At 39.6% G+C, this 24,565-nt stretch overlaps 1 protein-coding gene across 3 annotated transcripts in view; it reads right to left on the bottom strand.

Moving 5' to 3' along the window:
• The window catches only part of LOC103360890 (SH3 and PX domain-containing protein 2A), a 52,611-nt gene extending 31,140 nt beyond the window's left edge, over nucleotides 1-21,471 (bottom strand). For 2 of the 3 annotated variants that reach the window (XM_008286817.1, XM_008286818.1), the window contains exons 1-5: nucleotides 21,099-21,471; nucleotides 14,726-14,806; nucleotides 8,504-8,579; nucleotides 7,712-7,788; nucleotides 6,771-6,862 (exon numbers count right to left, since the gene is read on the bottom strand). In XM_008286817.1, coding sequence (XP_008285039.1) covers nucleotides 6,771-6,862; nucleotides 7,712-7,788; nucleotides 8,504-8,579; nucleotides 14,726-14,806; nucleotides 21,099-21,170 — 398 coding nt within the window. In that variant the 5' untranslated portion in view covers nucleotides 21,171-21,471. Of the gene's footprint in view, nucleotides 1-6,770; nucleotides 7,062-7,711; nucleotides 7,789-8,503; nucleotides 8,580-14,725; nucleotides 14,807-21,098 lie in introns of those variants that run through there. The other variant, XM_008286819.1, reaches the window with a different exon arrangement.
• Nucleotides 21,472-24,565: the final 3,094 nt, after the last annotated feature.

The raw sequence follows: 24,565 nt of genomic DNA, 5'->3' as shown, positions 1-24,565 counted from the left end.
AGAACAAAACACAAATAACACAATCAAATATTAAAGTGAGCCGCAAATAGGACAGGCGACAATGGAAATGTTTCCAGGGCTGCACTAAGAAGTGATTGACACAGCTAGGGCACGCTTCTTGTTGCCATGGTGACTCATGAAGATACTGAAGTTGATAATCCGTCAGAGAAAGTGTGTAAAAGTCTGTCTTGTGCATATATGTGAGTCTTCTAAACAAGTCATACAGCATTGCAGATTTGGTTTTGTGTTTCCTGTATTTGCAGCTCATGTTTTTTTCTAACTTGGCCGAGGTGCTGTCTTGATTTGCTCGTGATTTCCCTGTGTGCATGTTTGTTCTGAAGCTGCAGTGTGCTCAGCTCTCGGTGCCACCATAATTTAGGCTGGGACAGATCATCTGTAAACTGTCAATGTTGCTCTATTCAAGCGGAGAAAACATACAGCAGTAGTTTTAGTCTGACAGAAATTTCTCATTTAGAAACAAACAATGAGCACATGATAAATACATTTTAATTATTCATTAAGGTGCATTCAGAATTCAGATCAGTTTGAGCGCTCATGCTTCATTTACTGTAGCGCAGGTACATAAATGATGATGGTTCCCATACACTCATACACTCAATCCAGTTTGATGGGAATTTGCTACGAAGAGGAAATAAACATTTTAAGAAATTCCCAACCAGACCATTTTAGGAAGTTTGGGGCTGACTGTGTGTTCTCAGTGTGTTAACTGAGCTGCAGAGAGAATGCTGCTAAAAAGCTGAGGTTTGACACAGATGGGAACAGGCACCTGGCTCTCTGGAGAGGCCAGCAGCAGGACTGGAGCCATGGCCAGTTATGGATATGAGCACATGTTTGGATAAACCTTGTCCAACATTTGCCAGGTTACAGTCTGTTCATCAACTCTCTGTGTTTCATTGATTTGAGTTAACAAGAAAATGTTTCACGAGTATTTTGCAATGTTTAAAAAAAAAAAAAAGTACATCATTTTAATCTGTAGTACAAAGACGCCGTTCCACATTTGGTTTCGCTTTCAGAGGACAATATTGAAAATGTAAAACCACATTGAAACTATAAAAACTGGGGTAGGTCAGTGTCTGGCAAGCAACGTAGCATTACCTTACTTCAAGCTAAGCAACAGCGCTCGTTTAAGCAAAACATTTCTTATCAATAACTGTGTTTGTTACTTTAGATAAAGTCATTTTTGGCACAAGGCTTCTCTATTTCCAGATGCACTGGAGAATACAAGACAGATCAGCTGAGACATTTCTAATCACACACGTAATAGCTTACTACTTAATTGCTTTGTTTGAAGCATAACTGATGCACTTATTTAACTTTGAAAAAAAAAAAAACATGAATTGGACTGTGAGAACGTTTATATTGCATCTTGCAGCAAAAACCAATTGCAACCTCAGCGCAATATGAATTTTAAAAGTTTTTTTATGATATGATGGGCAGAAAACACAATAAAAGGAAGCATTTATGCCAAGCCAACATAAATAGGGTTGTAGTTTATTGTGAAAATAGTGTAATCTAAACAGATGATGCACAAAGTAACACTGCAGGCAACTTTAAAATTAACTTTAGAAGAGAAAAACAAATATGTAATAGGTTTTCAAATCAAAACAATGCACACATTATAGATCATGGTATTCTTTTTTCTTTTTTTTGAATGGAAAAGCAGCAAGCTGAGTGGTGGAAGCATTTCAGCATTCACAATGGGCGAGACTAATTGTATTAGATTTTAATTATTAATACATGATGCATTCTGTGTTTATTTTGCCAAAATCTGGTAGGGTGGAGATGAAACTGAAGGAAGCACAGTAAAGGGTTGGGGAGAAATGATGGGGATAAACTAGATGCTTGACCTGCCCCGCTTGCTTGTGACCCTTAGCACAGAGGTGGAGTAATATTCCTCCCAGGAGGAGACTGAGCACACAGCTCTGGCTCTGTGCGCCTTCCTCCTATCACCAGTAAAATCTAATAGATGAGGGGAAGGTAAGGGGAGGGAAAATATGTCCAAACACTATTAAATGTTTAAGACTTTGTGCCTGCGTTTTTTAGAGGTAAATTCTAACCTTCAGTTTAGAGTCAGAGAAGTTGGGAGATGGTCTTTGCAATTCAAACAGTTTGGTTTCATCATGCAGACGCCCATGCCAGGAGATGCACATACAGTAAACGTGCACGAGGGCTCAACACATCATTAAAAATCCAAACCCGTGAGAATCCGTCCTAAGCTTGAGTTGAGAGTAACCATCTGTGTGCGCATAACTGCAGCTCACTCTTTGTAGGTGGGCCTATTAGAAAAGGAATGTGTGAGATATTAGCTCTGTCCTCGCATTTCTCAGTCGAGCCAGAGGACTGAACTATCTGCCGTGCTCCGTGTATACATTACACAGACACTCCTGCATGACCTCAGATTAACCTCTGCAGGAGTAACCCTCAGCTCCGGGTTCAATGGGTCGACGTCATTGAACAGCAAATCATTATGATACAGCAGAGATCTGATTTGCACACAAAAAAGGGTGCAGTAGGGGTTTTTGTGCGTATATGCTTTAAAAAAAAAAAAAAGGTAATAGTGCTGCTTATTTGAATCCTCGCAAAAGTGCACACAAAAGCGCAGTAAACTCGTGCATGCTGGCTCGAATCACCAGCAAAGCTTGGCCAAGATTACACTCTGATGTCAGAGTAAAAGAATGTTAGTTTGACCACGAATCAACCGCTAATAACTTCCTTTGTGGCGAAACACTGATGTCAAATTAAGCTTCAGTCTGTAAAGAAAAGACTCTCAGACAAATACAGTGTCTCTCGTAAAATGCATTATTGTGTCGTTGTATTAGTCATGTTGTGTTTTACTCACTCACAGTGCGGAGACAAAAAAAGCAGGTTCCTACATTAGGTTTTAAGGTTTGTACGAGAGTTTTAGATAAGGTGATCATTAGGGTTTAGCTTGTAATGATTATCATTAAGATTACAGTACGTATCGAGGAAATGGAGTTAAATCAGAACAATGCACTCCAAAATCACAAAGCTGTGGGTGTGCATCTGTGTTCATGCATGTAGCTGTAACACCATATATGTACAAGAGTTCTGACTGAATGTTTTGCACCAGCAGCATGATCGCATGTTTAAATAGAAGCTACAGAAGAGACACTGACATTTAAATAAATAAACTGGTTTAATTGTAAAGACAGAGCATCTTGCAAAGATTAAATGTCCAGCTTCTTCTGTCATGTAAACATGATGAAAGGAATAAAAGCCACAACTCATGGAAAAAGTCCATTGACCCTATTATGAATGGAGCTAAATGGAGCTGTGACTTCCAAGGTCATGGAAGTTGTGTATTTTTCTGCCTGCTACCTTTTACTGCAGAGCCTATTCTGTTGTGAAACCATGGCCTTAACGTCACAATCTTGTTGCAAATTATTGTTTTCTAGCTTCTAATACTATTCTCAAGTGGTCCAGACGTGTTGTACGAGTCATGTACAGATAAACTACCCATGTCCATGAGGCAAATAAACACTCATTTGACCTGGAAGCATAATGCTATAATCTAAATGAATTTGGAGTTTAAATATAAAACCGAAATTGACTAAAAGAACAATATAGCTAAGGCATACTTAATGCTAATCTAATATGCAGTTCAACAATTCCTCCTCATCATAGCTTACCCATTAAGTGAGATTCTTTTAAGTGTGATCAGAATTTTTATTGGCATATTTCGACACAGTAACTTACACACTTCAGTAGTAGTGTAACATCATTACTGCAGGCTACAGCATCTCATTCATCATCGTTGTGACTTTCACGCTTCTCGTATTAGTCAAGGACTGCTATGCATTAGCAACTTCATTTTCTAACATCTAGCTTTATTTAAAATAAGTCTTTCTTGAACATGAAGTCCTACAGCATGAGCCTTTTTGGTACCATTTCTGTGAATGAAATTTGACCATAAACAGAGAAGAACAGAAAGCCCTATATACTGAATATGTCCATTGTGGGTCGAAGTCGTAATGTGTGTGTGTGTGTGTGTGTCTGTGTGTGTTTTGTTTATTTATTTTTTGTATGCTGAGTAAGTATGCTCCCTGCCAGGCCCCATAAGCCCAGACTAAATGTAGCGATAAAGCTTAAGTCAACAACAAATCAACTAAACTTCCTCAGAGTAATGAGAAGCTGCATCTATGGGAGATGAAACACACAGTAAGAATCCCATCAACATGTCAACAAACTATAAACAGATGAATATGCAAAAAAACGAGCTGCCATGGTTTGACTTGAGATTTAGCTTTAATAAAAGTAGAGTGTTATTTGAAATAGTGATGTAGGTTATATGCATATGTTTACTGGAATTATTTATACTCCTCATCATTGCCTGACATCAGAACAGGATGGTCTTCCGGTTTTGTACTGGATCTGAATAGTTAGACTGGACTAAATGCAGGAGATACATTTCCCCATAAGGACTAATAAAGTGTAAGTTATTTACAGTAAAACTATACTACAAAGCAAAGTCACACTGCAGAAATTAAACAAGCAAAAACATGGGCTGGCATTAATGGCACATATTATCTCAGCAAAACACCTTAAAGCTAACCAATGTCAAAACTATGAGTAAAATCCCTGCAAACAGCAAAAACATCCAGTTTCATCTATGCATAATTCTCAAACTAACACTGCAGTGTTGAAACAATGACTGATGACTAATGCTTTGTATTTTGAGTAATTCATTATGTCTACCCAGTGGTATTCATTATCATAAAAGAAATCTAAAACTCCACAATTTAATATTCTCTGAATGTCCTCTATTACAAACTCATTTGGACCCCAGTATGTAGGATGATTTGTAAGACTGTTTAAAAATGTGTTTCCATCACAAAAAATGTATTATAATATTTCTTCTGAAAGTTCAATTTTCTTGTAAAATATTCAGTAGCTTTCAGGCATTGGGCTCTTGAGACTATTTGAGAAGAGGAGATCACTTTTTGATTCAACTGTGTAAAAGCAAATCTGTGACCGGAGGTAAGCATCATTTTTGGTTAAATGGATGGGTGTTAAGCTAAGGAAATTAAAAACAATCGCTGCAGGAATGGTTTCTCAATGTCATTTCAGTTATTTACTTCAAACAATGTGACATCTGAGAAATTTCCTAATTACTAGTTACCCTTTTTTGGTACAGATGTTACAAAACTTGGGACATCAGAAGAGATTTTTCATTATCTTCGAGCAACAAAGCTTTATTTACAGTGTCTTTCTTGTAAATCTCACAAAGCTACACTTCAATTAAGTATTAAATATCAGCTTATTTATCACCATACTAGTAAATCCAAAAACCCAACCAAGACCTTGCGAAAGAGCAAGACATGATTTTTGTTTGCATACACACTCACATAGTTCTCATCAAAGATATGCGATACTATCTTTCATTCACCTCAAGTCCAGAAACACATCTTGCATTCTCAAGCCTGCTGTGTGGCTCCCCCTTGTGACAGAGCAACTGAACATCCACTTATTTTTGAATGTTTAAAGTCTGTGCAGTGTCATCCGCTGACCATTAGATGGCAGTAGAAGACGAGAGCTCAGACAACAACAGTGCCTCTCTGTTGAGGCTACTAGTGACCGACTGCCCTGTAAAATGTGTGTAAATCATGTTTTATGTGGGAGAAAATGTCACCTGTAATACTCACAAGGCCAGGCTGATTGGATAAAAGTCGAACTGCTTTTTTTTACTACCTGTTCTCATCATGTTTCAGGGACCGTTAAAGAACTTTGCTGAACCCTGGTCACTTGAGCAAAGAAAATGATCACTCCTTATTTTGCCAAAAAATACAACTGTGTGTTGTAAACAATCATTCCCTCGCTCTATTAAAGCAGTTAACATATTAGCAATAAATGTTTCTTTACCTTACCCCACACATTGTATTTTTATGGCGTCACAGGAACACAAATTCTTTGAAGTTGAACACTTCTGGAAAAAGAAAAAAAAGAGTGGCATCCTAAAGGTCATTCTGAACTGAACCAGATCTCCTAGTAGTGAAGTGAGCACTTGGGTGGCACGGCTTTTAGACCTTACCACTCAATTTAAGCTGCACTGGACTGTCTCGGAAACTGGAGGAGGAGTGTCACTTTGAAGTGAGATTAACATGTATGGGTATTGGGGGGGGTTAGAGGTGATGGGCTGGGCTCAGGACATTACTCTGCTCTCACAGTTTTCTCCTTCAGCGTTTAGAAAGAAGATGCAGGTTTTGATGAGTTTAAATTCATACCTTAGTGCGAAAAATACAGTCGCAGATGCCCTTCAGCCGAACATAAATCAAAAAGGGAAGAACAGAATTTAAACAAAAAGTAATCTCGCAGCCAGCCTGTAATTACTCCCACTCTGACTTTGAACTGAGTATGACAAATGACTAGCCCGAGAGCCTTATTCGCCCTGAGACTTGAACTCAGCCGCACTCTCGTGACACCACTGATCCTTCCCCATTTGCTCTGGCATCAGGTGTCACCTCCCAGAAATCATTAATAAAACACAGTGCCTCTCAACCGGCATCAATCAATCATCTTAGACACAGCAAAGCCTCTGGATCAAGACGGGTCAGCACGAATAAAAGGTCTCTACCCCAGCTGCTGAACCACACAAGCAGTCGAAGTTTGCTGTTTTACCCACTGTTTACAACCCACCAGAGGGCAATGTTTGGTATCTAACAGTTCATTAAACAGACAGGGTGCTAAAGCTTGCCGTTAATCATTTCTGATTAATAGTCGTAGTTACTCACTCGGTGGGAGGGTTGAGGTCCTCTGACTTAGTCTCAAAGAACTTAAGGACCTCCTCACTTTGAGAAATGTGTGACGGAAGCTTCATCAGAGCCTGTGGGAGAGAAGGGAGGAAAAAGCTATTAGTTGCAACAGAAACACATACTTAAAAGGTTGCATGTATGTTTGAAAGTTCTTCAGTTTGCTTTGAATGGCAATGAGTAACCAATTCATAACACTTAGTCACTGCGCAGCCAGTCAGATGAGAAGCCCAGGCAGAGATGTGGAGGGTGTGGAGGGGAAGGAAGAAGGCCCTGAGCCCAGAGTGAGGGTTAAAACAAAGAAAAACGCACAGGGGTGATATAGTGGAACAACCGGTCGCCTCAGCTCCATTAAAATTCAAATTGTGCTGCCTCAACCCACTGCACTTGAATCAGAAGAGGCACAATCATAAAAACTATATTCAAAAGAAAACATCCTGCCTTCACAACAAATCTCGTTTAGTCCCACTAAATGAAAACTGCTGCCACACTTGGCAACGCACCTGCCCCAAATTCCCTTCTCTGACCTACAGCATATAAGAGGGTCAGGTAGCCATCTGCACTTACTACTACGTTCAAAGTCTGCTGATTCATTCTTAGTCTGTTTTACCCTTGTGTGCCCCCGTTTCCCTCGTTTCCCTCACACGCTGCCTATTTACATTGGTGACAGGAAACGGCCCGTGCAGATAGAACAGTTGCTTTCCTGTTGAGGCTGGCGGGGAAGATAAATGTTGAGGCCTGCCTAGAAAATACTGCGGCAAATATTCAGGGAGTATAGCACTGACGTAGATAAAGCGCTCTTCCGACCAATACGTAAATGGTGAATGAGCAGTCTGTTCTAGAAGACAAGACGTATTGTACTAAATGTGCTGTACGTAAATTGAGAAAAATACAGCTGCGAGGAAATACGGACTTTGTCTTACTTTGCAGTAATTATCCAGGTGCTTCAGCCTCTTGACGGCCACATCTCTTATGTGACTTCGGCGAAACAAGACTTTGCCTGAAGTAAAACAAAGCATCGTTAGTTGTTGATACATCTCCAATAACGATTAGAACCAATTAACAATTAATATCAAAATCAGATTGAAAGTCCTACTATTGGTTTAAACATTGAAAACAACACCAGTATTCTCTTTTCCCAGCTAAGTGGATTCAGATCTAGCCAGTATTAATAGTAGGAAATATTACTAATAAATGAAAATCGCTTTAACAGTAGTGGAAGTAGGGCAGTCTTATTCCTCAATTTCCAGTTTGTAACTCCTATAAGATTGACTGCTAATATCAGTGTCTAAATCCGTGAAACCCACAAAAAAAAAGTAAAACCTTGCAAGCCGTTTGCTGTGTGTAAGTGAATACAGTTCACCCCATGTTGGACTTGCAGAGAGATCAAAACAGTGCTGGTCAGCCTCAAGCAGCACAGCTTGTCTAACAAAGGATCTCTTCACTGCTCTCCTCTGCTCTGGCCCACAATGAGTTTATCAGATTAGACAAATCCCTCTCTGCTAGCCTCCTACTGACATGGCTGACCACAAATTGATTTGGCCTGGGTGGAGTATGGAAGTTAATAAAACAATGCAATGTGGTAGGCCATGTTATGGAGTGTGTAGGAGAACATCAGTTGCACATGACAAATGTATTACTGTGCTCTTGGGTAAATCAAAAGCCGATTGTGATGTTGTCAGTGATATCAAAGTGCTTTACACCAAATTTGTTACCTGGCAAAAAAGGAATAATTCTCTTTTTAGGGTCCTTTTGTCCTCCTTCAATCGGGAATTTGTCGAGGATTCGCATCTGCAAAAACGAGAGAGAAAATAAAAAGTGGCACAAACTCAAAGCATCAATTTCTATTTCCACAGATACGTGGCAATATAAAAGGCAAGCAATCATTGTCTTGTTTGATGGCAAAAACCACATGTAGTGTCTTTTATCTACCACAAGTTTATCAGTCAGAGTCAAAAGTGTAGTAATCTGGGATAAGAATAGAAACAGGAAAAAAAAAGGGGGTTGCAAACTCTCTAAAAACAGCTGACTTCTTTGTTACAGTGCATGAAGTCAACAGAGGGTTTAATTACATATCATCTGAAAAACTACTGTGCCGTGCAGCTACAAACAGATTCTGTTTGATCGTCGGGGCAGAAAACAAGGTTACGTCACCCACACTCAACTAGGAAAAAAAAGAAAACCCTCAAAAGCAAGCCACTTAAGGAGCTTAAAGAGCCATTAGGGTAGATAATTAGCACTTTGATGTTAACACTTGATTCATTTGTCCATTTACAAGATCGATCTCTTGAGAGATTAGGTATAGAGCTGAATAGACAGTAAAAACGATACAAAGCATGCGGTGTCAAGTCTTTTACGATGGCAGCTGATTCTAAGAGTAGCAGCTTGTCTGCTCAGACATGTGTGCATCCGTCCCATATGCTGCATATTTTGTATGATGTATGAGCTTGTTTGGGTGACTGCTGAACAAAACATGTACTGTAAACGTGCTAAGTATGTCTCTGTACTGACAAGAGTTTCCAGTTTCCTTTTTCAATAAATTACGCCCATATCATGAATGCACATGAGAGCATCCTACAGTAAGAGCAGGCTTGAGATCCAGATGTAGCCCCGCCTTTGTTCGTTCTGCCTTGCCTCATTCCAGATGTGCACTGTTACAGAGCAAAGACTGTGAGCTTCAAGCTAAAGCACACTCAGCTGGGAGGAGGAGACCAGGAGACTAGTTTCAGTCGAAATGGAGCCAAAGAGAACCAGGTGGACAAACAGAATCAAGCTTGGAGGGTAAAGTTGGATCCAGTCTGTCTGGGCCTGTAGGAGTTGTTTGTAGGACCTCTCCAGTAAGAGGTGGTTTGGTTTCCCTTCTTGTGGTTCTTTCTTTTCCACTCTCATCTGCTGCATTTGCTAAATCTTAAAATTTCTCACAGGGCATAGCATTTCCCCCCTCCTCCAAACTATAGACAGCTAGCGAGAAATGGCTTCCTTTCATTATTGTGTTTAAAGGGCAAGCAAAGGGCTGAGTATAAAGAAGTGTCCTGGTTAACCACACCTGCACACATGCATGCTAAGATTTCTGATCTTACTAAGATTATAGTCTTGTGCTCCTGAAACTCAAAACGCAAAAAAACATCAAATATGTACACAAACCAGACTGGTTTTCTTTAGGGCACTATGACAATAACACAATTTTTCAGCAAGGACTGTAATTGTAACAGTGGATTGGCAACCGTACTGTTTGTCTGTCACACGGAGCTGCACACTCATCATGTTATCAGCAGCTGGATGTGGCCGTATACTCCCTTCTAAGATGGGAGTGCTCACTCAACACCTTCACAAACCGCCTCGGCTGACAGAGAAGCTTCTCATCCAGAAGTGAGGATGACATCACCCCTAGAGACCCGCCTGGATACGCTCACAGCTCCACAGGACAGGTGTGAAAACCGTTTCTATGGCAACTTCGAACAAAACTCTAAGGGAAAACATTTCTCACATTTCGTATACCTTTAATTTTGAGGCTTCGGAAACCAGAGATGCTGTAATTAATCTACACTTCTCTCCTAAACTCTGCCCAGGAACTTCAGTGTATTAAGCTGCAGTGTTCCCACTGGGAACATGAACATGTCCATACAGCAACAGGTGCTATGACGTGATCTCATTTCCCAGTCTCTTTCCACATGCTTGATAATGAGCGCTGTGGATAAATGCCAGAGGTAGGAATTACAGAAAACACTCAATCACCAAATGTATCTCTATTTTGGCTTGCTGATATGATGGACATAAATTACGGTGACAGAAAAAACCCAAAACAGCTTCTGTAAACTGTAATGATTATCATTTTGAAGCATTTAAACTTAGCTGCACTCAGGGTGAAGTGGGAGGAACAGACAAAGAGAGAGTGCACTGTGCATGAGACAAAGAAACTGTTCTGAGAAGAATCTCAGACAGGGGGAGTTTGGAGGAATGTTTCAGTGGGAAAACAATCTGATTCCATCTCTGCGTTGTGTTGTGACATCCACTTGATAGTTGTTTACTGCAGATGGATCATGGCGCAACAGCCATTCAGAAACTGCTTCACATTTACCGAAAGAGAATCCCATTTTATTAAACACGATCTTATAAAAGCTGCGGCGTCATCGTTACCAGAAACAAGTGATGTAGAGTAGATTTTATGCTACCCTGTAAAGTGTTCAGCTCGTGGCTTAGTTCATCTCTGCAACCTGTGGGTTTAATTTACGATAATTGGATTATTCATCAAAGGGGAATGTCGACAATTTTATACATCAAAATATATTCAAAGTTCTTCTACGAATGCGATACAAACTGTTTTGCACCCGTTAGGGCTCCAGAAGCAGCAGAACGTAATCTGATAAACTGTGTCAAAGGATGCCACTTGAGGCAGTGTGGAATTAGAAAGAAGAGAGCTTGCTCATCTTGGCTTGGGGCTAGCACCTCGAGGCTACAGCCTTGTGAGTAGCTACTCACGTACCACACCCAAAATCTCCGACTGAACAGTCAGAGGTTGTGATGCATTGTGTAAAACTGTAAGGATTTGACTCAGAGAAAATACACACAGTATAACAAGGTGTGTCTCTGGTTCTGCTCATAGACGGTACAAAAACAATGTTCAACGCGATCACGACATTTTCCACTGGCTTGTGAAAGCCTCGAGTTTGGAATTGGGCCATTGCCATCTTGGTCTTTGATACAGGATATGATGTGTTAAGGGTCGATCCGACTAAGAACTCGAGGATGCTACACATGTCGATATGGTAGCCACCTGTCAATCACAAGGTAGCCCCGCCCTAAAACAAATGCTTATGCTTTATCATCAATTTTACTTTAAATGGGACCATAATCTAATAAATGCTGTATAATGCTGCATTCAAAAAGTCTTCAAACTTGTGATTAAGACGAAAAATATAATAAGAAAATGTTTACTGAGGTGACAAATCAAGGGAGAAGTATTGTTGTATTATCATTATACTGACTCACTGGATGTAGGATGCAGGTATATGCCAACCAAGTGCTTTAGGCAGCTTTGTTCGACCATTCACTAACTGTGTGTTACAGTTTTCTCCATGGGTAACATCAACAACAACCTCTAAGTCGCAACCTACCATACTGAAAATTTCAGGTTTTGCCAGGGATTCAGATCGTGCAGTGAGGAAGCCCTGCTACTTTTTTTGCGGTGAATTATCCCCTTTAATCACGGTGCTGGCCACCCTACATGCAAATGTTCCACCACAACAATTCCAGCCGTCACTATTTCGGGGGGACACCGCAGCCGCATCCTTCGCTTAGATCCACCCACAACAACTGTGATTGGTACAAAGAAATACAAACAAGTCAAAGCGCTTTTTCCCTCCTATAGCAGAATGATAGTATGGTGCAGCCAAACCTTTACGTATAATAGAATGTGCTGCACTTTGCACATGCTTCACGTCATCTTATAAATGCAACCTATAGCTGTGTATTGTTATCGTTACCTTTAATGTAACAATGTAGTGCTGCAGGACAGTGGGTTAGTTAACGTGAGACCAATACCCAGCCATTGGTTTTGCTTCCTGTATGCCTACAAAACAGCCCGTGTTTGAAAACAGTTTTTGAGAAAAATAACCTTTTTAAAGAACCCAACTTGTGTCAGGAATGTAGGCCAGACAAATTATAATGCAGACAGGGTAGAGCTGACCGTGGTCCAACTCCCTGGTCCAAAAATAATGACGACTAAGGGATTTTTGGAGAAATTTCAGTCCAAAAGGAAACCAGGCCAGCTTACACACTCCACAATCCCCCCGTGGAATGCCGTGACCCATGTGCTCTGTCCGCTGTGGTTGAAGGGTGTGTAGGGGGGGGAGACCTCATGCGCTTGACACACTGACCAATTCTGCTCACGTCAAACATGTGTAGGTCAAAAACATTTCCCTTTGACACCAGAAACAGTGCTTGATGGAATTCAGGCTCAGCACTATTCTTGCATGAAAACAAATGTTTCTAAAACAAGGAGTCAAAGCGCTCGACTGTACGCACGCATTACAAAGAGCAGACTTCACTTTAGGTCAGCAGAAAAGACAAAGAGAGAAGGAATCAGACAAAAAGAAGATGGGATCCTAGTAATTTATGATAATTGCTTCCCAGAGGAGCAGTTATGAATTTAGTGTGCTGGAAAGATTTAAATCATTTGCAGCGAGTGCATTTTTGGATGTCCATTTGGCAATAGAAATGGATACTTCATCTTCAAAAGACAATCAGTTAAGCTGCCTGTTGTTGACGAGGAGTTTTATATGGCCAGCAGCATAGTGCTTACTAGTGTTAGACATGATTTAAAAGATCTGACAATGCAGCCTTTTCTTGCTGTGTGACCTTACTTGGCTTTCATTCTGAATTAATGCTTATCAGATGAGATCATGGTCACATTTGCCCGTCCAAGGGTGTCAAATGCATTTTTTTTCCCTGTCAGCTTCTTGTGAACATAACACATGCAATTGTGCTGCAAAGCGTTTGGAAAAAATGGTAGGTGTCAGCTGGCAGACACACAAACAAAAGCTCAGTTTCTGCCTGGAGAGAAGACAAGTATTATAATACAGGCATTAGAACAGCCAGACTATAGGAATCATACAGAAACATGCTGAAGTGACATATAGTAGTTTGCTTATCTCAAAATCCAATCGAAAGCAAACTACTTTCTTTCTTTAAATCCAAGGCTTCAAAGCTGCTCATTAGCCCAACCCCCTACCTTTTCTATGCCGCAACTTATCCAATACATTCTGGGACTTGTCTTTCCACTACTTAAGCTGCATTGTTCTTCTATAGGAAGCTTCATTTCACCGATTTAAATGAATTCCACACAAAAAAAACTATTGTTTTGTAAGCAGAAGACATTCATTTAACTGTTTTGTAAGCAGTGCATGCTATCTAACCAAGCTCTCGACACATATATGATTTTGTTCATATAAGGACAAATAAAACACACTATCCCCCAGCATTTTGTATGGACAGCTGCAGATTGTTGCTTTTTACAGATTGCTATGGCCAGACAAACACACTCCGGCAGCAGGGATCTATGGATGACACTAATGTTTACAGAGACAGGAGAGAAGCTCTGTTTCAATCAAACAGACCAGGGCAGAATTTTCCTGGCTATTAGCAAGAGACCAGAGAACAAAGGGTTTCCTAGAGCCAGCCCACCAAGCCACAGCAGAGTAGAGTGCAGTTTGACTGAGAGGGTTATCAGAGTGGAGCCAGAGACAGTCTTTTACAAGACAAGTACCAGATAAGATATACACTTTATACGGTTTAAACGCCACACACTGTTGCTTAGGCTACTTAGATGTTTGAATTTGTTGTCTTTCTAACAAGCAAACTATTTTTTATTTTTTTTATTTAGCCTTCATTTAACCAGGTTGATCCCATTGAGATTCAATGACCTCTTTTTCAAGGAAAGCCTGTCCAAGCAGCAGCCTGACAAACATTACAGTTACAACACGTAACAACAAAAGTAAAATACATGCTAGATATAAGCAACACCATAGCATATGATATTGTGTGGTTTAAACGTACACTTGATCCACTTTTAGGAAGTGCAGATATTTCACTGGAGGATACTGGATCAAGGATCAGGACTTTGCCCCATGCTGCATTCTGCATTCTGACTGAGGTCATGTTTTTTCCTGCATCTGCTGACTGGATTTCCCCCATTTTCCTATTTCCAAGCCATCGTCTTAAATGAGACCTTTCACTAAGCACACCGCTTTCCAGCAGCTGAATACAAAGTCGTGGCCAAAAGGTCAAACTGACTTCACGTTTATTATGGCAATACGATGAAGGCGTATTAAGTCCATTTTTAGCACCAAATGCAAAGCTTTACAGCTTTTGAGCAATTTCCTATGCAAATGTGAATTAAAGCTGTTACAGTGTTTTGTTGATGTGAGAGTGTAACATACCTGTAAGTCAAAGAATTTGCTGTATCTCCTGTAGATGACATGGGAGGTTGAGTCCGAGTAAGTGACATTGATAAGGTACACCTAGAGAGAAAAGCACAAACAAAAGAGATCCATTAGGAACAAAGTCGCTTTGTCAAAGACACCACGGCACCACTTTAGCTCTCCAGACTTAACTTCAAAAGGTCATCAAAGGTCAAACAAACTCATTAAGTTCCTCTGTTTCAGTCACACATTGGAAAGCCATCAGGGGTCAATGAGAGGGCCAATGGATTTCAAGTATTATGTCATTAAAACCTTGGATAATGAATTGCATATTTGTTTGAGTGCAGTTGATTGAATGAGGGCGGTTAAAATATTTAGAAACAGGCATGCATTTTGTAAATAGTTCTACGGGTTTTATAAAAACCTCACTGTGAAGCTGTCCATAACAAGTTCCATTTCAACACCATGCTTTTAGAAGCAACACGTCTTTGTAGTTTACTTTACAAAGTCCACCTGAGTCCAGGAAATAAATGACGCTCCCATTATGTCAACAATGTCTAGCGGTTTTATCTATCACAATAAGTAATGGAAGGGGGAAAAGTGCTTATTCATACTGAAGCTGAAATGGTACTATCACTTCCTTGGCAGACAACAGTCATTTACGGAACAAAACACTGTTGCTGGAAACTTCCCAAAATAAAACCTTTATTTACTACAACAATAAAGGGCCAAGAGAACAATTGTGCAAACCCTGAGGTTCGGAAACAGATGGCTCCACCTAATGCATTTCCATCTCAGCGCATGGCACCAAGTGTTTACAAAAGCAGCATTTACACATATGGTGGCAAGCTGCACAAGGACATCAGTTGCTGGTTTGAAAAGCAGTCTTATTTCTGCAAACACTTTATTGCAGAAAGAGTGTGGAGCGAGGCCGAACGAATTCTGGAGCAACTCGCTAATTAGAGACAGACACCCTGACCAAACACTGAATCAGGCCACAGCATGGGCCAGAGTGGTGGTGTGTGAGGTCAAGATACATCCCCAAAGAAACATGAACATTGTTCATGTTTTAGCATGCCAGCATAACATACACAAGAGAAAATAACATGGGAATAACAGATGAATTGATATGTAGTTTTTAAGTAATTCTTATGGCAACATCAGGAATTGTTTCAGATGGTTGTAGCCAACGTTACTGGTCCTTTGTGGAGCTTATAAAATTTTATAAAAGAAAGACTCTTTAGAGCGAATTCAAAACCAGCAAATACAACCAAGAAATGCACATCCATGACTCTGTGTGGACTCATCTGCATTAAATTACCACAACTGGTGGTCTTATATCGCTCTTAGGCACATTTTTACTATAAAATTCAAGTTTGTATTTAACAAGGGTGTTCATGCAGTAAACTGAAGACTTGCTATTGGATCTCATCTCTCCTGACATGATCCCCCTCAGGCAAGGCAATGTATGTAAACACGGATTAGCTGCCATGCACTCTGTGGCTCCAGTGCCATGAGCCTCTGGAAGGAAGTCACACTTGAACAGTGGGGACAAAAGACAAAGGGCTGCTTCTTTCCTCTCTCCAACCGGATAAGCATTTCCAGTTGCTTAGCTCATAGATAATGAGATTTTATTTTCTTCCTCTTCTTCGCTCGTGGGGACTTCCCAGTCGAACCTCACCTCCGGCTTTAATCCCAAGAGACAAAGTCTGTGCCCTGTGTTTAGAGGCCTTGGGGAGCCTCTCTCAGCAGGAGATGGATGATGCAATTGATCCCAACTCTCAGGTTAATTAATCCAATTGGACCTGATGGACTAATTGATTTTTGCAGTCCCGTTGAGACATGTCTCATGGCTCATCAGATTTGATCGCCCAAGTCAGTGAGATAACACCATGGCAGGACCATGCAGTCAGACAAGACTAATAGTCTACAGCCATGACAGCCGCTCTGTGAGACAGTGGTGCTTTGTGCTAAATGCTAACTTTAGAACGCTAACATGTTCACAGTGACAAGATAGATAGAGACAGATACTTTATTAATAACGAGCTGATGGTAAGCAGATGTGATGTTAAGTGTAGCATGTTAGCATGCCACCATTTTCTAAATAGCATTGGACACAAATACAGTTGAGGGTAAAGGTAACATCAAGTATTTGGTCATAAACAAAATGAAAAAACTGAAATTTTGGCTTGATGATGGAAACTCATCAGCGTTATTTGGATTCATCCTTTGGACACTAGAAATATCAGCACCAAGTTTAATATCAATCCAGCAAATAATTATCAAGTCTGTTAGTCTTTGGTCTGCTACCAAATGTGGTTCCAAATAGTTCTTAGTCATATTGTATAAATCATACTGTAAGTATAGTCATATAATTATATCAAGTCATATTTATATTTATGATTATTTTTATTTTATTTTATTACAGTTTTTACAGATTAATTATTTTTCTGTCATGCTGCGCTACATTAACAACTATTTGGACTGCCATTACATTCCGAAGAGTACAGATGTTCATTGTCTACAGAAAATCAAATCTATTAACTTTAAAATTCCCCTGACTTTTCCTGCTACCAACCAGCTTTGTGCTAAACTTAGAAGGCCAACATTGTAAACATCATACCTGTTAACATGTTCTTTCTAACGATGTTAGCGATTATATTCGGTCATTCACAGCTGCTGGTAAACTGTATTTTAGAAAAGAAATCTTCTTCTCACTGCTCTAAAACAAACCACAGTACACCAGTAATAAAACTCTTTCTTAGTTCTTAATCAGCCGAAGAGTATGACTTCCTCACAAGCCTTTGTGACATTTTCTCTAAATAGTTATGGTGATAAAAGGCTAACTGCAATTTACAGTGGATCTTATTGTTTTGAATATACAACTCCATCTTACTGGGAGCTATGTGAAAAATGTGTGTCAGCCAAATGTTATGGCTTTATGAATTCTCAAGTTTGTGGTTATTTCTAGTAATGTCTGTTTAGGATTCATCTCTATACCTATTCATTTGAGTATAGACTCTTTGTATGCTCACATTCAGCAGCTTTATTCTGAAGAAACGTGAAAAACTAAACTATGTCTATAGCTGAGGGGCAATGACTGTGACATTCATCATCATACATCATCTTTCATCAATTCATCCCGCTGTGATACTAAAGCTGTGTTTGTTTCACCCTAAATCTGAACTTTTCTAAAACAGTCTCCAGAGGGATAATTATGAAAAGATAACAGAAAAACAAAGGGTTACTCTACATATATCATTGCTCATTTTAAATGTTTTTATTAACCTGCATCTACGTTGGTTTTGTCTCACGATGCTCATGTAATCACTCACCAAATTTAAAAGTGGACTAAACAGAAGAAATTAGACTGCTTACTGTAGATGCACAGTTTAATTCCACGTTCATCCCAGTATTCCAGTGTCATTTGTAGCCATTTTGATTAAAAATATAACGCTCATGGGTCATTTTAGCAGGCATCTATATCATTGTTAAAAAATGCAATCATCTCCTTAACAACTTCAAATTGGCTCAATAATAGCATTTTGTTTCCACAGAGGTCTGTTCATTTGTTTTTGTTCTGCATTAAAAACAACCACTAACCAGAAAATCATGTTCTTAGGAATCCAAATCTCTCAGTAGTTTAACAACTAATTGGTCTGACTAAAATGCTTTATGAGTTTTAAGGGAACAAACATAGGAACTAGAACTTCCTTGATGGTTTATCTGTGTAAAGATTTTGCTGACCACAAAACCATCCTAAAGGATGTAAGACTGGATGGCAATCCCTATGTAAATGGTCTGCCCTTATATAGCGCTTCTATCCAAAGTCTTTACAATGTGTTTCTCATTCATACACCAAGGTGCTGCCTGCCATTGGGCGCAACTTCGGGTTCAGTGTCTTGCCCAAGGACACTTTGACTGTGGAGGGGCAGGGGATCGAACCGCCAACCTTGCAACGGTAGGACAACCCGCTCTACCACCTGAGCCACAACCGCCCTATGTATTGACACAGCCAAGATGTCAACAAAACATGGCTGCTGCCAACATGTCAGGAGACTTTCTCAGGAGGTTCAACGCTTTCTTTACTCTCACCCTGTTGCCATTTCCCTGCAATACTGGAGCTCCCTGACAGACACAGAGGAGCTGGTGAACCTACAGACATCTTCCTTCTGCTTGCGATCGAAAGTGCCCACATAAACTACGATTGCAGAGAAGTGCTGTGTGTGAATTCAAAGGATCTTGAGCTCAGGAACAATGGATGCTAGTTTAGAGAGAGAGACTGAACAAACTCCTGAAACTAGAGAACACAATGACATCTCCCAATGAGTCTTTAATGAGTCATTTTTCAAACCTCACTTTGAAGCGGACGTTCTTCCTCAAATTAATGGGAAAAAAACTGACCACATGCTCATTTCCTGCCTAATGGTGATGATGACATCTTTGCCAACACAGACAACGTGGTTGATCATCTCCAAGCTTTACTTATGGTAGCAAGTGCCTCTCTACTGCCTAACAGAAGTATTTTGTTCTAGTTCAGGTGCACAATTCAAACCCTACTACTGTGGTCCTGCCTGGCTATACAAGATCACAATTTCAAACTTTTCCCAGTTTATTCTTTTGTGTCTGGCCAAAGTAAGACTTGCATCCAGATTTATTGTGGGTCTTAACATGTTAAGATGGCACATCCCCTCCACAAAACTATAGAAATAAGAAACTACAAATTCCTTAATAAAGCAAATATGTGGCAACAAAAACATGACTCCAGTCTGCATTTGGTGTTGCAAACTGGCTCAAGGAGACACAAACTGTATCTCAGAGGTGGTAAAATTGCTTTTCACCACTTTGCTAGCTGCATTTCACAGATTTCCTCATTTAATAAACTGTTACATGGCTGTCTTGCTATAACTTCTCCTTAGTTGTCAGCACAGGTCTGACATTTTTGTTTTTACCTTGTGTATTTTTGTGGGTCAACCAGACACACACCGTTACAAAAGCAGGCTGTGACAGATCTGTGTTACATGGTAAACAGTACTCTCTATACAGAATTTGATGAAGATTACAGATAATGTCGGTGTAGGAATGCCTCTGTGTGACTTTTCCTTGACTTATCTAAGTGTTGGAGAGTGTGTATGTGTGAGATGTGTTGTGTATTACGCATTTATACAACTGCTGCCAGTTTGATGTTATACCTGGATGGACTTAAAGTTCAACTGAAATTGAGGACACATGACATTTCTATATATGTTCCTGATGTCATTATGATGCCTTCTTTCTCTGCATTAACATGTTGGAACAAGGTTAATTCTGTGCCAGACAGCAGCCTGCTACACAAAAGCCACAGACCATGAACAACAGCCTCCGTTAACTTTCTTTCTTTTCAAACTTGAGCACTTGACTTGTCCGGCACCTTTACCTTGTCGGACGAGCAATAAAACAAGGAGCTAACTGGTGGAAAGGGGCCAAGGCACTATTAATGTTGGTTTTCAGCTCATATAGCCAATTAGAGCATTTAACAGCATGTGAATGTTTCTGCAAGCACCACCTCTGTGTGTTTGGATGCTGGTGTGACCCTTAACTCCTCCATACCAATGTTGGCTTACAAGCTACAGCCCATGTTTGTTGACTTTTTCTTCCCCTGTCAGGGCTCAGCCGGTGGGCTGCTGTCCATCAAACGCAATCACATGTACATCCAGATGGCTAACATGAAAGGAGGCATCTCTGATACTTCCTGAAGACCCCTCTCATTCCGTCACCAGTCAATTAAAACTAAACCATGTTGACGTGTTTCTTTTCGCACTGAACTGGTCTTTGAATTTATGGCTATGATAGCAGCTCATTAAGGCTGTCCTTAGGCGCAATGATCCACTAAATGCCAAAATCAGACACAGTACTAATACGTAAAAATATTAATGTTTAAGCAGGTATAATGATCGCATTGACAAAATGTGTTACCCTGCTTATATGTGCCAGCTATCGTTGAGCACTATCAAGTTGAGGCGGAAGTATTAGTTCATAAATCAGTGTAAGAGAAACTATAAAAACTGAAATTGTGACCTGTTGATGGTGCTGGATGAAAAGTCAGAGGATCAGTAAAGTTGTCAGTGTTCCAGATTCACATCACTCACTGCCAAAAAAATAATCTCTCAGCACGACCACAAGAAAATTCCATAAATTAACAGTCATTGGATTCATCCTGTGGACACCCTGGATGTCTGTCCCACATTTCATGGCACATCCATCAAGCAGCAGAGACACTGACATCCATTAAGCTGCAATAGCATGGGTTAAATTTCCAAAGAGGCTGCACACAGTGTGGAGCCTGCGCTGGCGAAGTTATCTCTGCTTTTACAACAGGACAACAGAAACAGAGAACAATGAGACAACTCACATAGTGTTTGGAGGGATTCCTTCTCTTCTGCACGTCCACAACATTCACGTCGAGGACGGTGCGGAACTGCATCTTGACAGACCGAAAAGAATTAGCACCACGAAACACTACAAAAAGTACATACGAAGAAGTTCACCCATGAAAACCTGATTATCAGAAATCACAAGGAGGGGGACTGGATTGTGCGGTCACCAAGGAGGAAAGAAAAAAAAAGTTGACAGGATGAAACAAAAAAAAAAAACAACCAAAAACTGCGCACTCAGGCTTCGGGTGCATCCATGAAATGATGGTGTGAGACGGTCTCGGAGCTTCTGAACTCGTTGTGAAACATGACAACGCAATAAAACTGGCGTTTAATCAGACTTCTCCTCCCTCTGGAGGGGCTGCACCGCTGCTGCGAGGAGCGAGAGGGGCAGAGCAAGTCAGTGTGAACGGGGCGGTGCTGCTGCTGCAGCTGGCTGCATGCGACCCTTCAGGGAGTGAGGTCAGCCTGGTGGGGACTATTTTGTATTTATTGTTTGTCACGCGTGTAAAAATGCACTAAACATCCTAGCTCAAATTACGTATAGTTTGGGGCAAACTTTTGACAGACTAGATGTTGGAAAGACATTTTTTTCTGTGCGTAAAATGCGGAGTAAGAAGAAAAAATGCATCCTTTTTTTTTTTTTTTTTACTATAAGCTGTACAAGACAAACTACAATTACGCACATCAGGAGGAGAGAAGACATGTTTGAGGTTTTGAAACATCTTTGTGACATTAAACGATCCTACTATATGCAGATGCCACAGTTTGCACCGCAACATGCAAGCAAACATGTCATTTATCTGCTTGGCTGACATGCGCACAACATATCATTTCTGTCTTCTACTTGGGCCTTCATGTCCAAGTCACAGTTGTATTTCTGACAGCACTAATACCACTAAAGAACTTAAGGAATGACTTTGCTCCCCCCTAGTGGATGAGCATGGAGGTGAAGGAGACAATAATGTTTGTTTTTGCCACATGGTGGCGCTGCACAACTCAAGTGGTGCTTTTTTTATTATTAAATTGCACTTTAAGTACATTTAATTCTACATAGATCTGAATTGTTTGTATTTTATCTGAGTATGCCATTATCTCTCAATACTTCAGACTATAGCATTAGTATGGAAAATAGATATTTATATTCATTTGACAACTATAGTTTTATGGACTCCAATTTTCCATAATAAATGCTTGTAAAACTTGCCAATTTGCAGTCAAATTATATTTTACAGAAGTATATAAAGTAGCTTAAGTGTCAGCTCAGCCAACACTAAAATGTTTTATACACATTAAAGCCTTAGAAGTAATCCAGCTGAATGACATACCACACAAAGAGGCAATTTTTTTTATTTCAGAGCTTTTGATTGTAAAACAGTATTTGGAAAAGATGTGCCTTTATGTAAAGTCCTCCTCTTTAAAATGTGTTTTGGTAATTGTGATTTCTTGGATGTTGGCCTTCACAGAGTTTGAATGTTTTAAATATTAATATACTCACTAAAAAATGTGAATTTATGGTGTCTGTCTGCAAGAATAATTTGAGGCATCACAGTGAGGAAGCAGGTGGAGATGTCATTAGAAGAACTTTGAGACAGGTAATTAAATTTTAATAATGGAAAACGCATATCACTATTTAAAATAAAAAAATATTGATTAAATGTATTCAATCAATAGTTGAATATGTCTGGGGAAATCTTTAAGTAAAGGATGTGAGTAAGCCTACAGTCGTAGTCAATAGAACTAGAGAAGAGCTGAAGTACTTTACAAGCATTTAGAATTCACAGATGATTTATAAAGAGTGGAGGTAGCCTATTGTGTTTTGCACTATGAAGTGTATTGATATTATTAGTTTTATGATAGAATATGAAAATAAAATGTCAGCTGGACTTAATTATGTCCTTAAAGGTATGACTGCTTAATCATTGTAAATTAGCTGAACTGATTATTTAGCCTACATAATCAGATTCTTTATAAAAAAAAATAGTCTATATGCTCATTAAACAAAATGGCCTCAAATAAAGGAAAAACATGAAACCACTTCTGTCATTTTATACTCATATTCATATATGTACTCAATCAACTTTAATGGTAATATGCTTCATGGATGCTACATGTTCAAAGGTAGAGCTGATGAAGTAACTCAACAGTTTGATATAAATAGAACATTTCTGTACATTTTCTAATGACACTTGTACATATTTATGTAAGAACGTTTGATTGATACGTGCCATTTCTCTTCACTTAAAGTCCTCTCAATTGTGTTTTGGTCTGTTGATCTTCGTAGACATTTGCATGTTTTTTAAAAAGTTTGCTGAAAGAGAAAAGTATTGTGACCACCTACAATCTTGTTTTATGGTTTATGGTGTTAGCCAACAGGAACTATGTGTCGTCACAACGAGGAAGCAGGTGTAAATGTCATTATATTTAAAATGCATATATAAAAATCTCCAAGTACTTAAACTATTTTACTGGAAATTTAAAATTTGAGACAAATTACTATTTAAAGTAAAATATTTGTGTCTATATTTCAGTGTGTCCTAGGGAATCTTTACGTAAGCTAAAATGAAGCTGATGTGGATAACCACTTAAGAAGAAGAGGTCCTGTTGTGTTTTACAGGACTATATAATCCATGGATGAGTTATAATGAGTTGAGTCAGCCAATGTTATTATGTGCTGTGGGCCAGCTGGACTGAATTACATCCTTGCTATATCCTAGCAGCCTTAGCTCAGCCTATTAATTACTGGAAATTAGCTGAACTGATCACTTTGCCTGCATAATCTACTTTAAAACACAGACTTCATGTTTATAATAGAAAATGGGCCAAAATGGGGTTAAAATCTAAAACAACTTCTACCATTTTCTCCTCTTCATGACGACAGAAACACAAGTGGCATGCGTGGTAGAGACGAGGGGGCTGAGCCCGGCTGAGCCGCTGAGCAGAGCCCGTCCTGCCGAGGAGATTCAGGAAACAGACGCCGCTAAACGACTGCGTCAAGCTAACTGCTGACAGGCGCACTGGCAGCGGAAACGTTAGCATTTAACATACAGTGTAAAGGTCTGTCGTTATGTTTCAGCGGCACAAAAACAGCCATAAAAAAATAAACTAGTGGTGGGCTTGTCAAAATGACTTAAATGTCTAACAGCTACTACTCAAACAAACAAACAAAAAAAACCCAAATATCTCCTTTAACACACTGATGAAATGTATTTGCTGCAATGAAACCTAATTTAATTAAATTATCTTTGCTTATTTCTGTGCCTCAAACTACCGAAGGATAAAATTAATTCTTTTTTTTTAAATTATGCATTTCTATTTTATTTTAACAGCTACATAAATGTTACATAACACAGAATTATTTTCTGGTTGTTGTTTTAAAAACGTTTTATCATTTATATTTAGATTACTGAGATTAAAATAAAATATTGTCACACCACCAGGGATG

This window comes from Stegastes partitus, unplaced genomic scaffold (genome assembly GCF_000690725.1).
Source record: "Stegastes partitus isolate 25-593 unplaced genomic scaffold, Stegastes_partitus-1.0.2 Scaffold471, whole genome shotgun sequence".
Taxonomy (NCBI): Eukaryota; Metazoa; Chordata; class Actinopteri; family Pomacentridae; genus Stegastes; species Stegastes partitus.
Note: the sequence above shows the minus strand (reverse complement) of the source record. Positions and strands in the feature narration are given on the sequence as shown.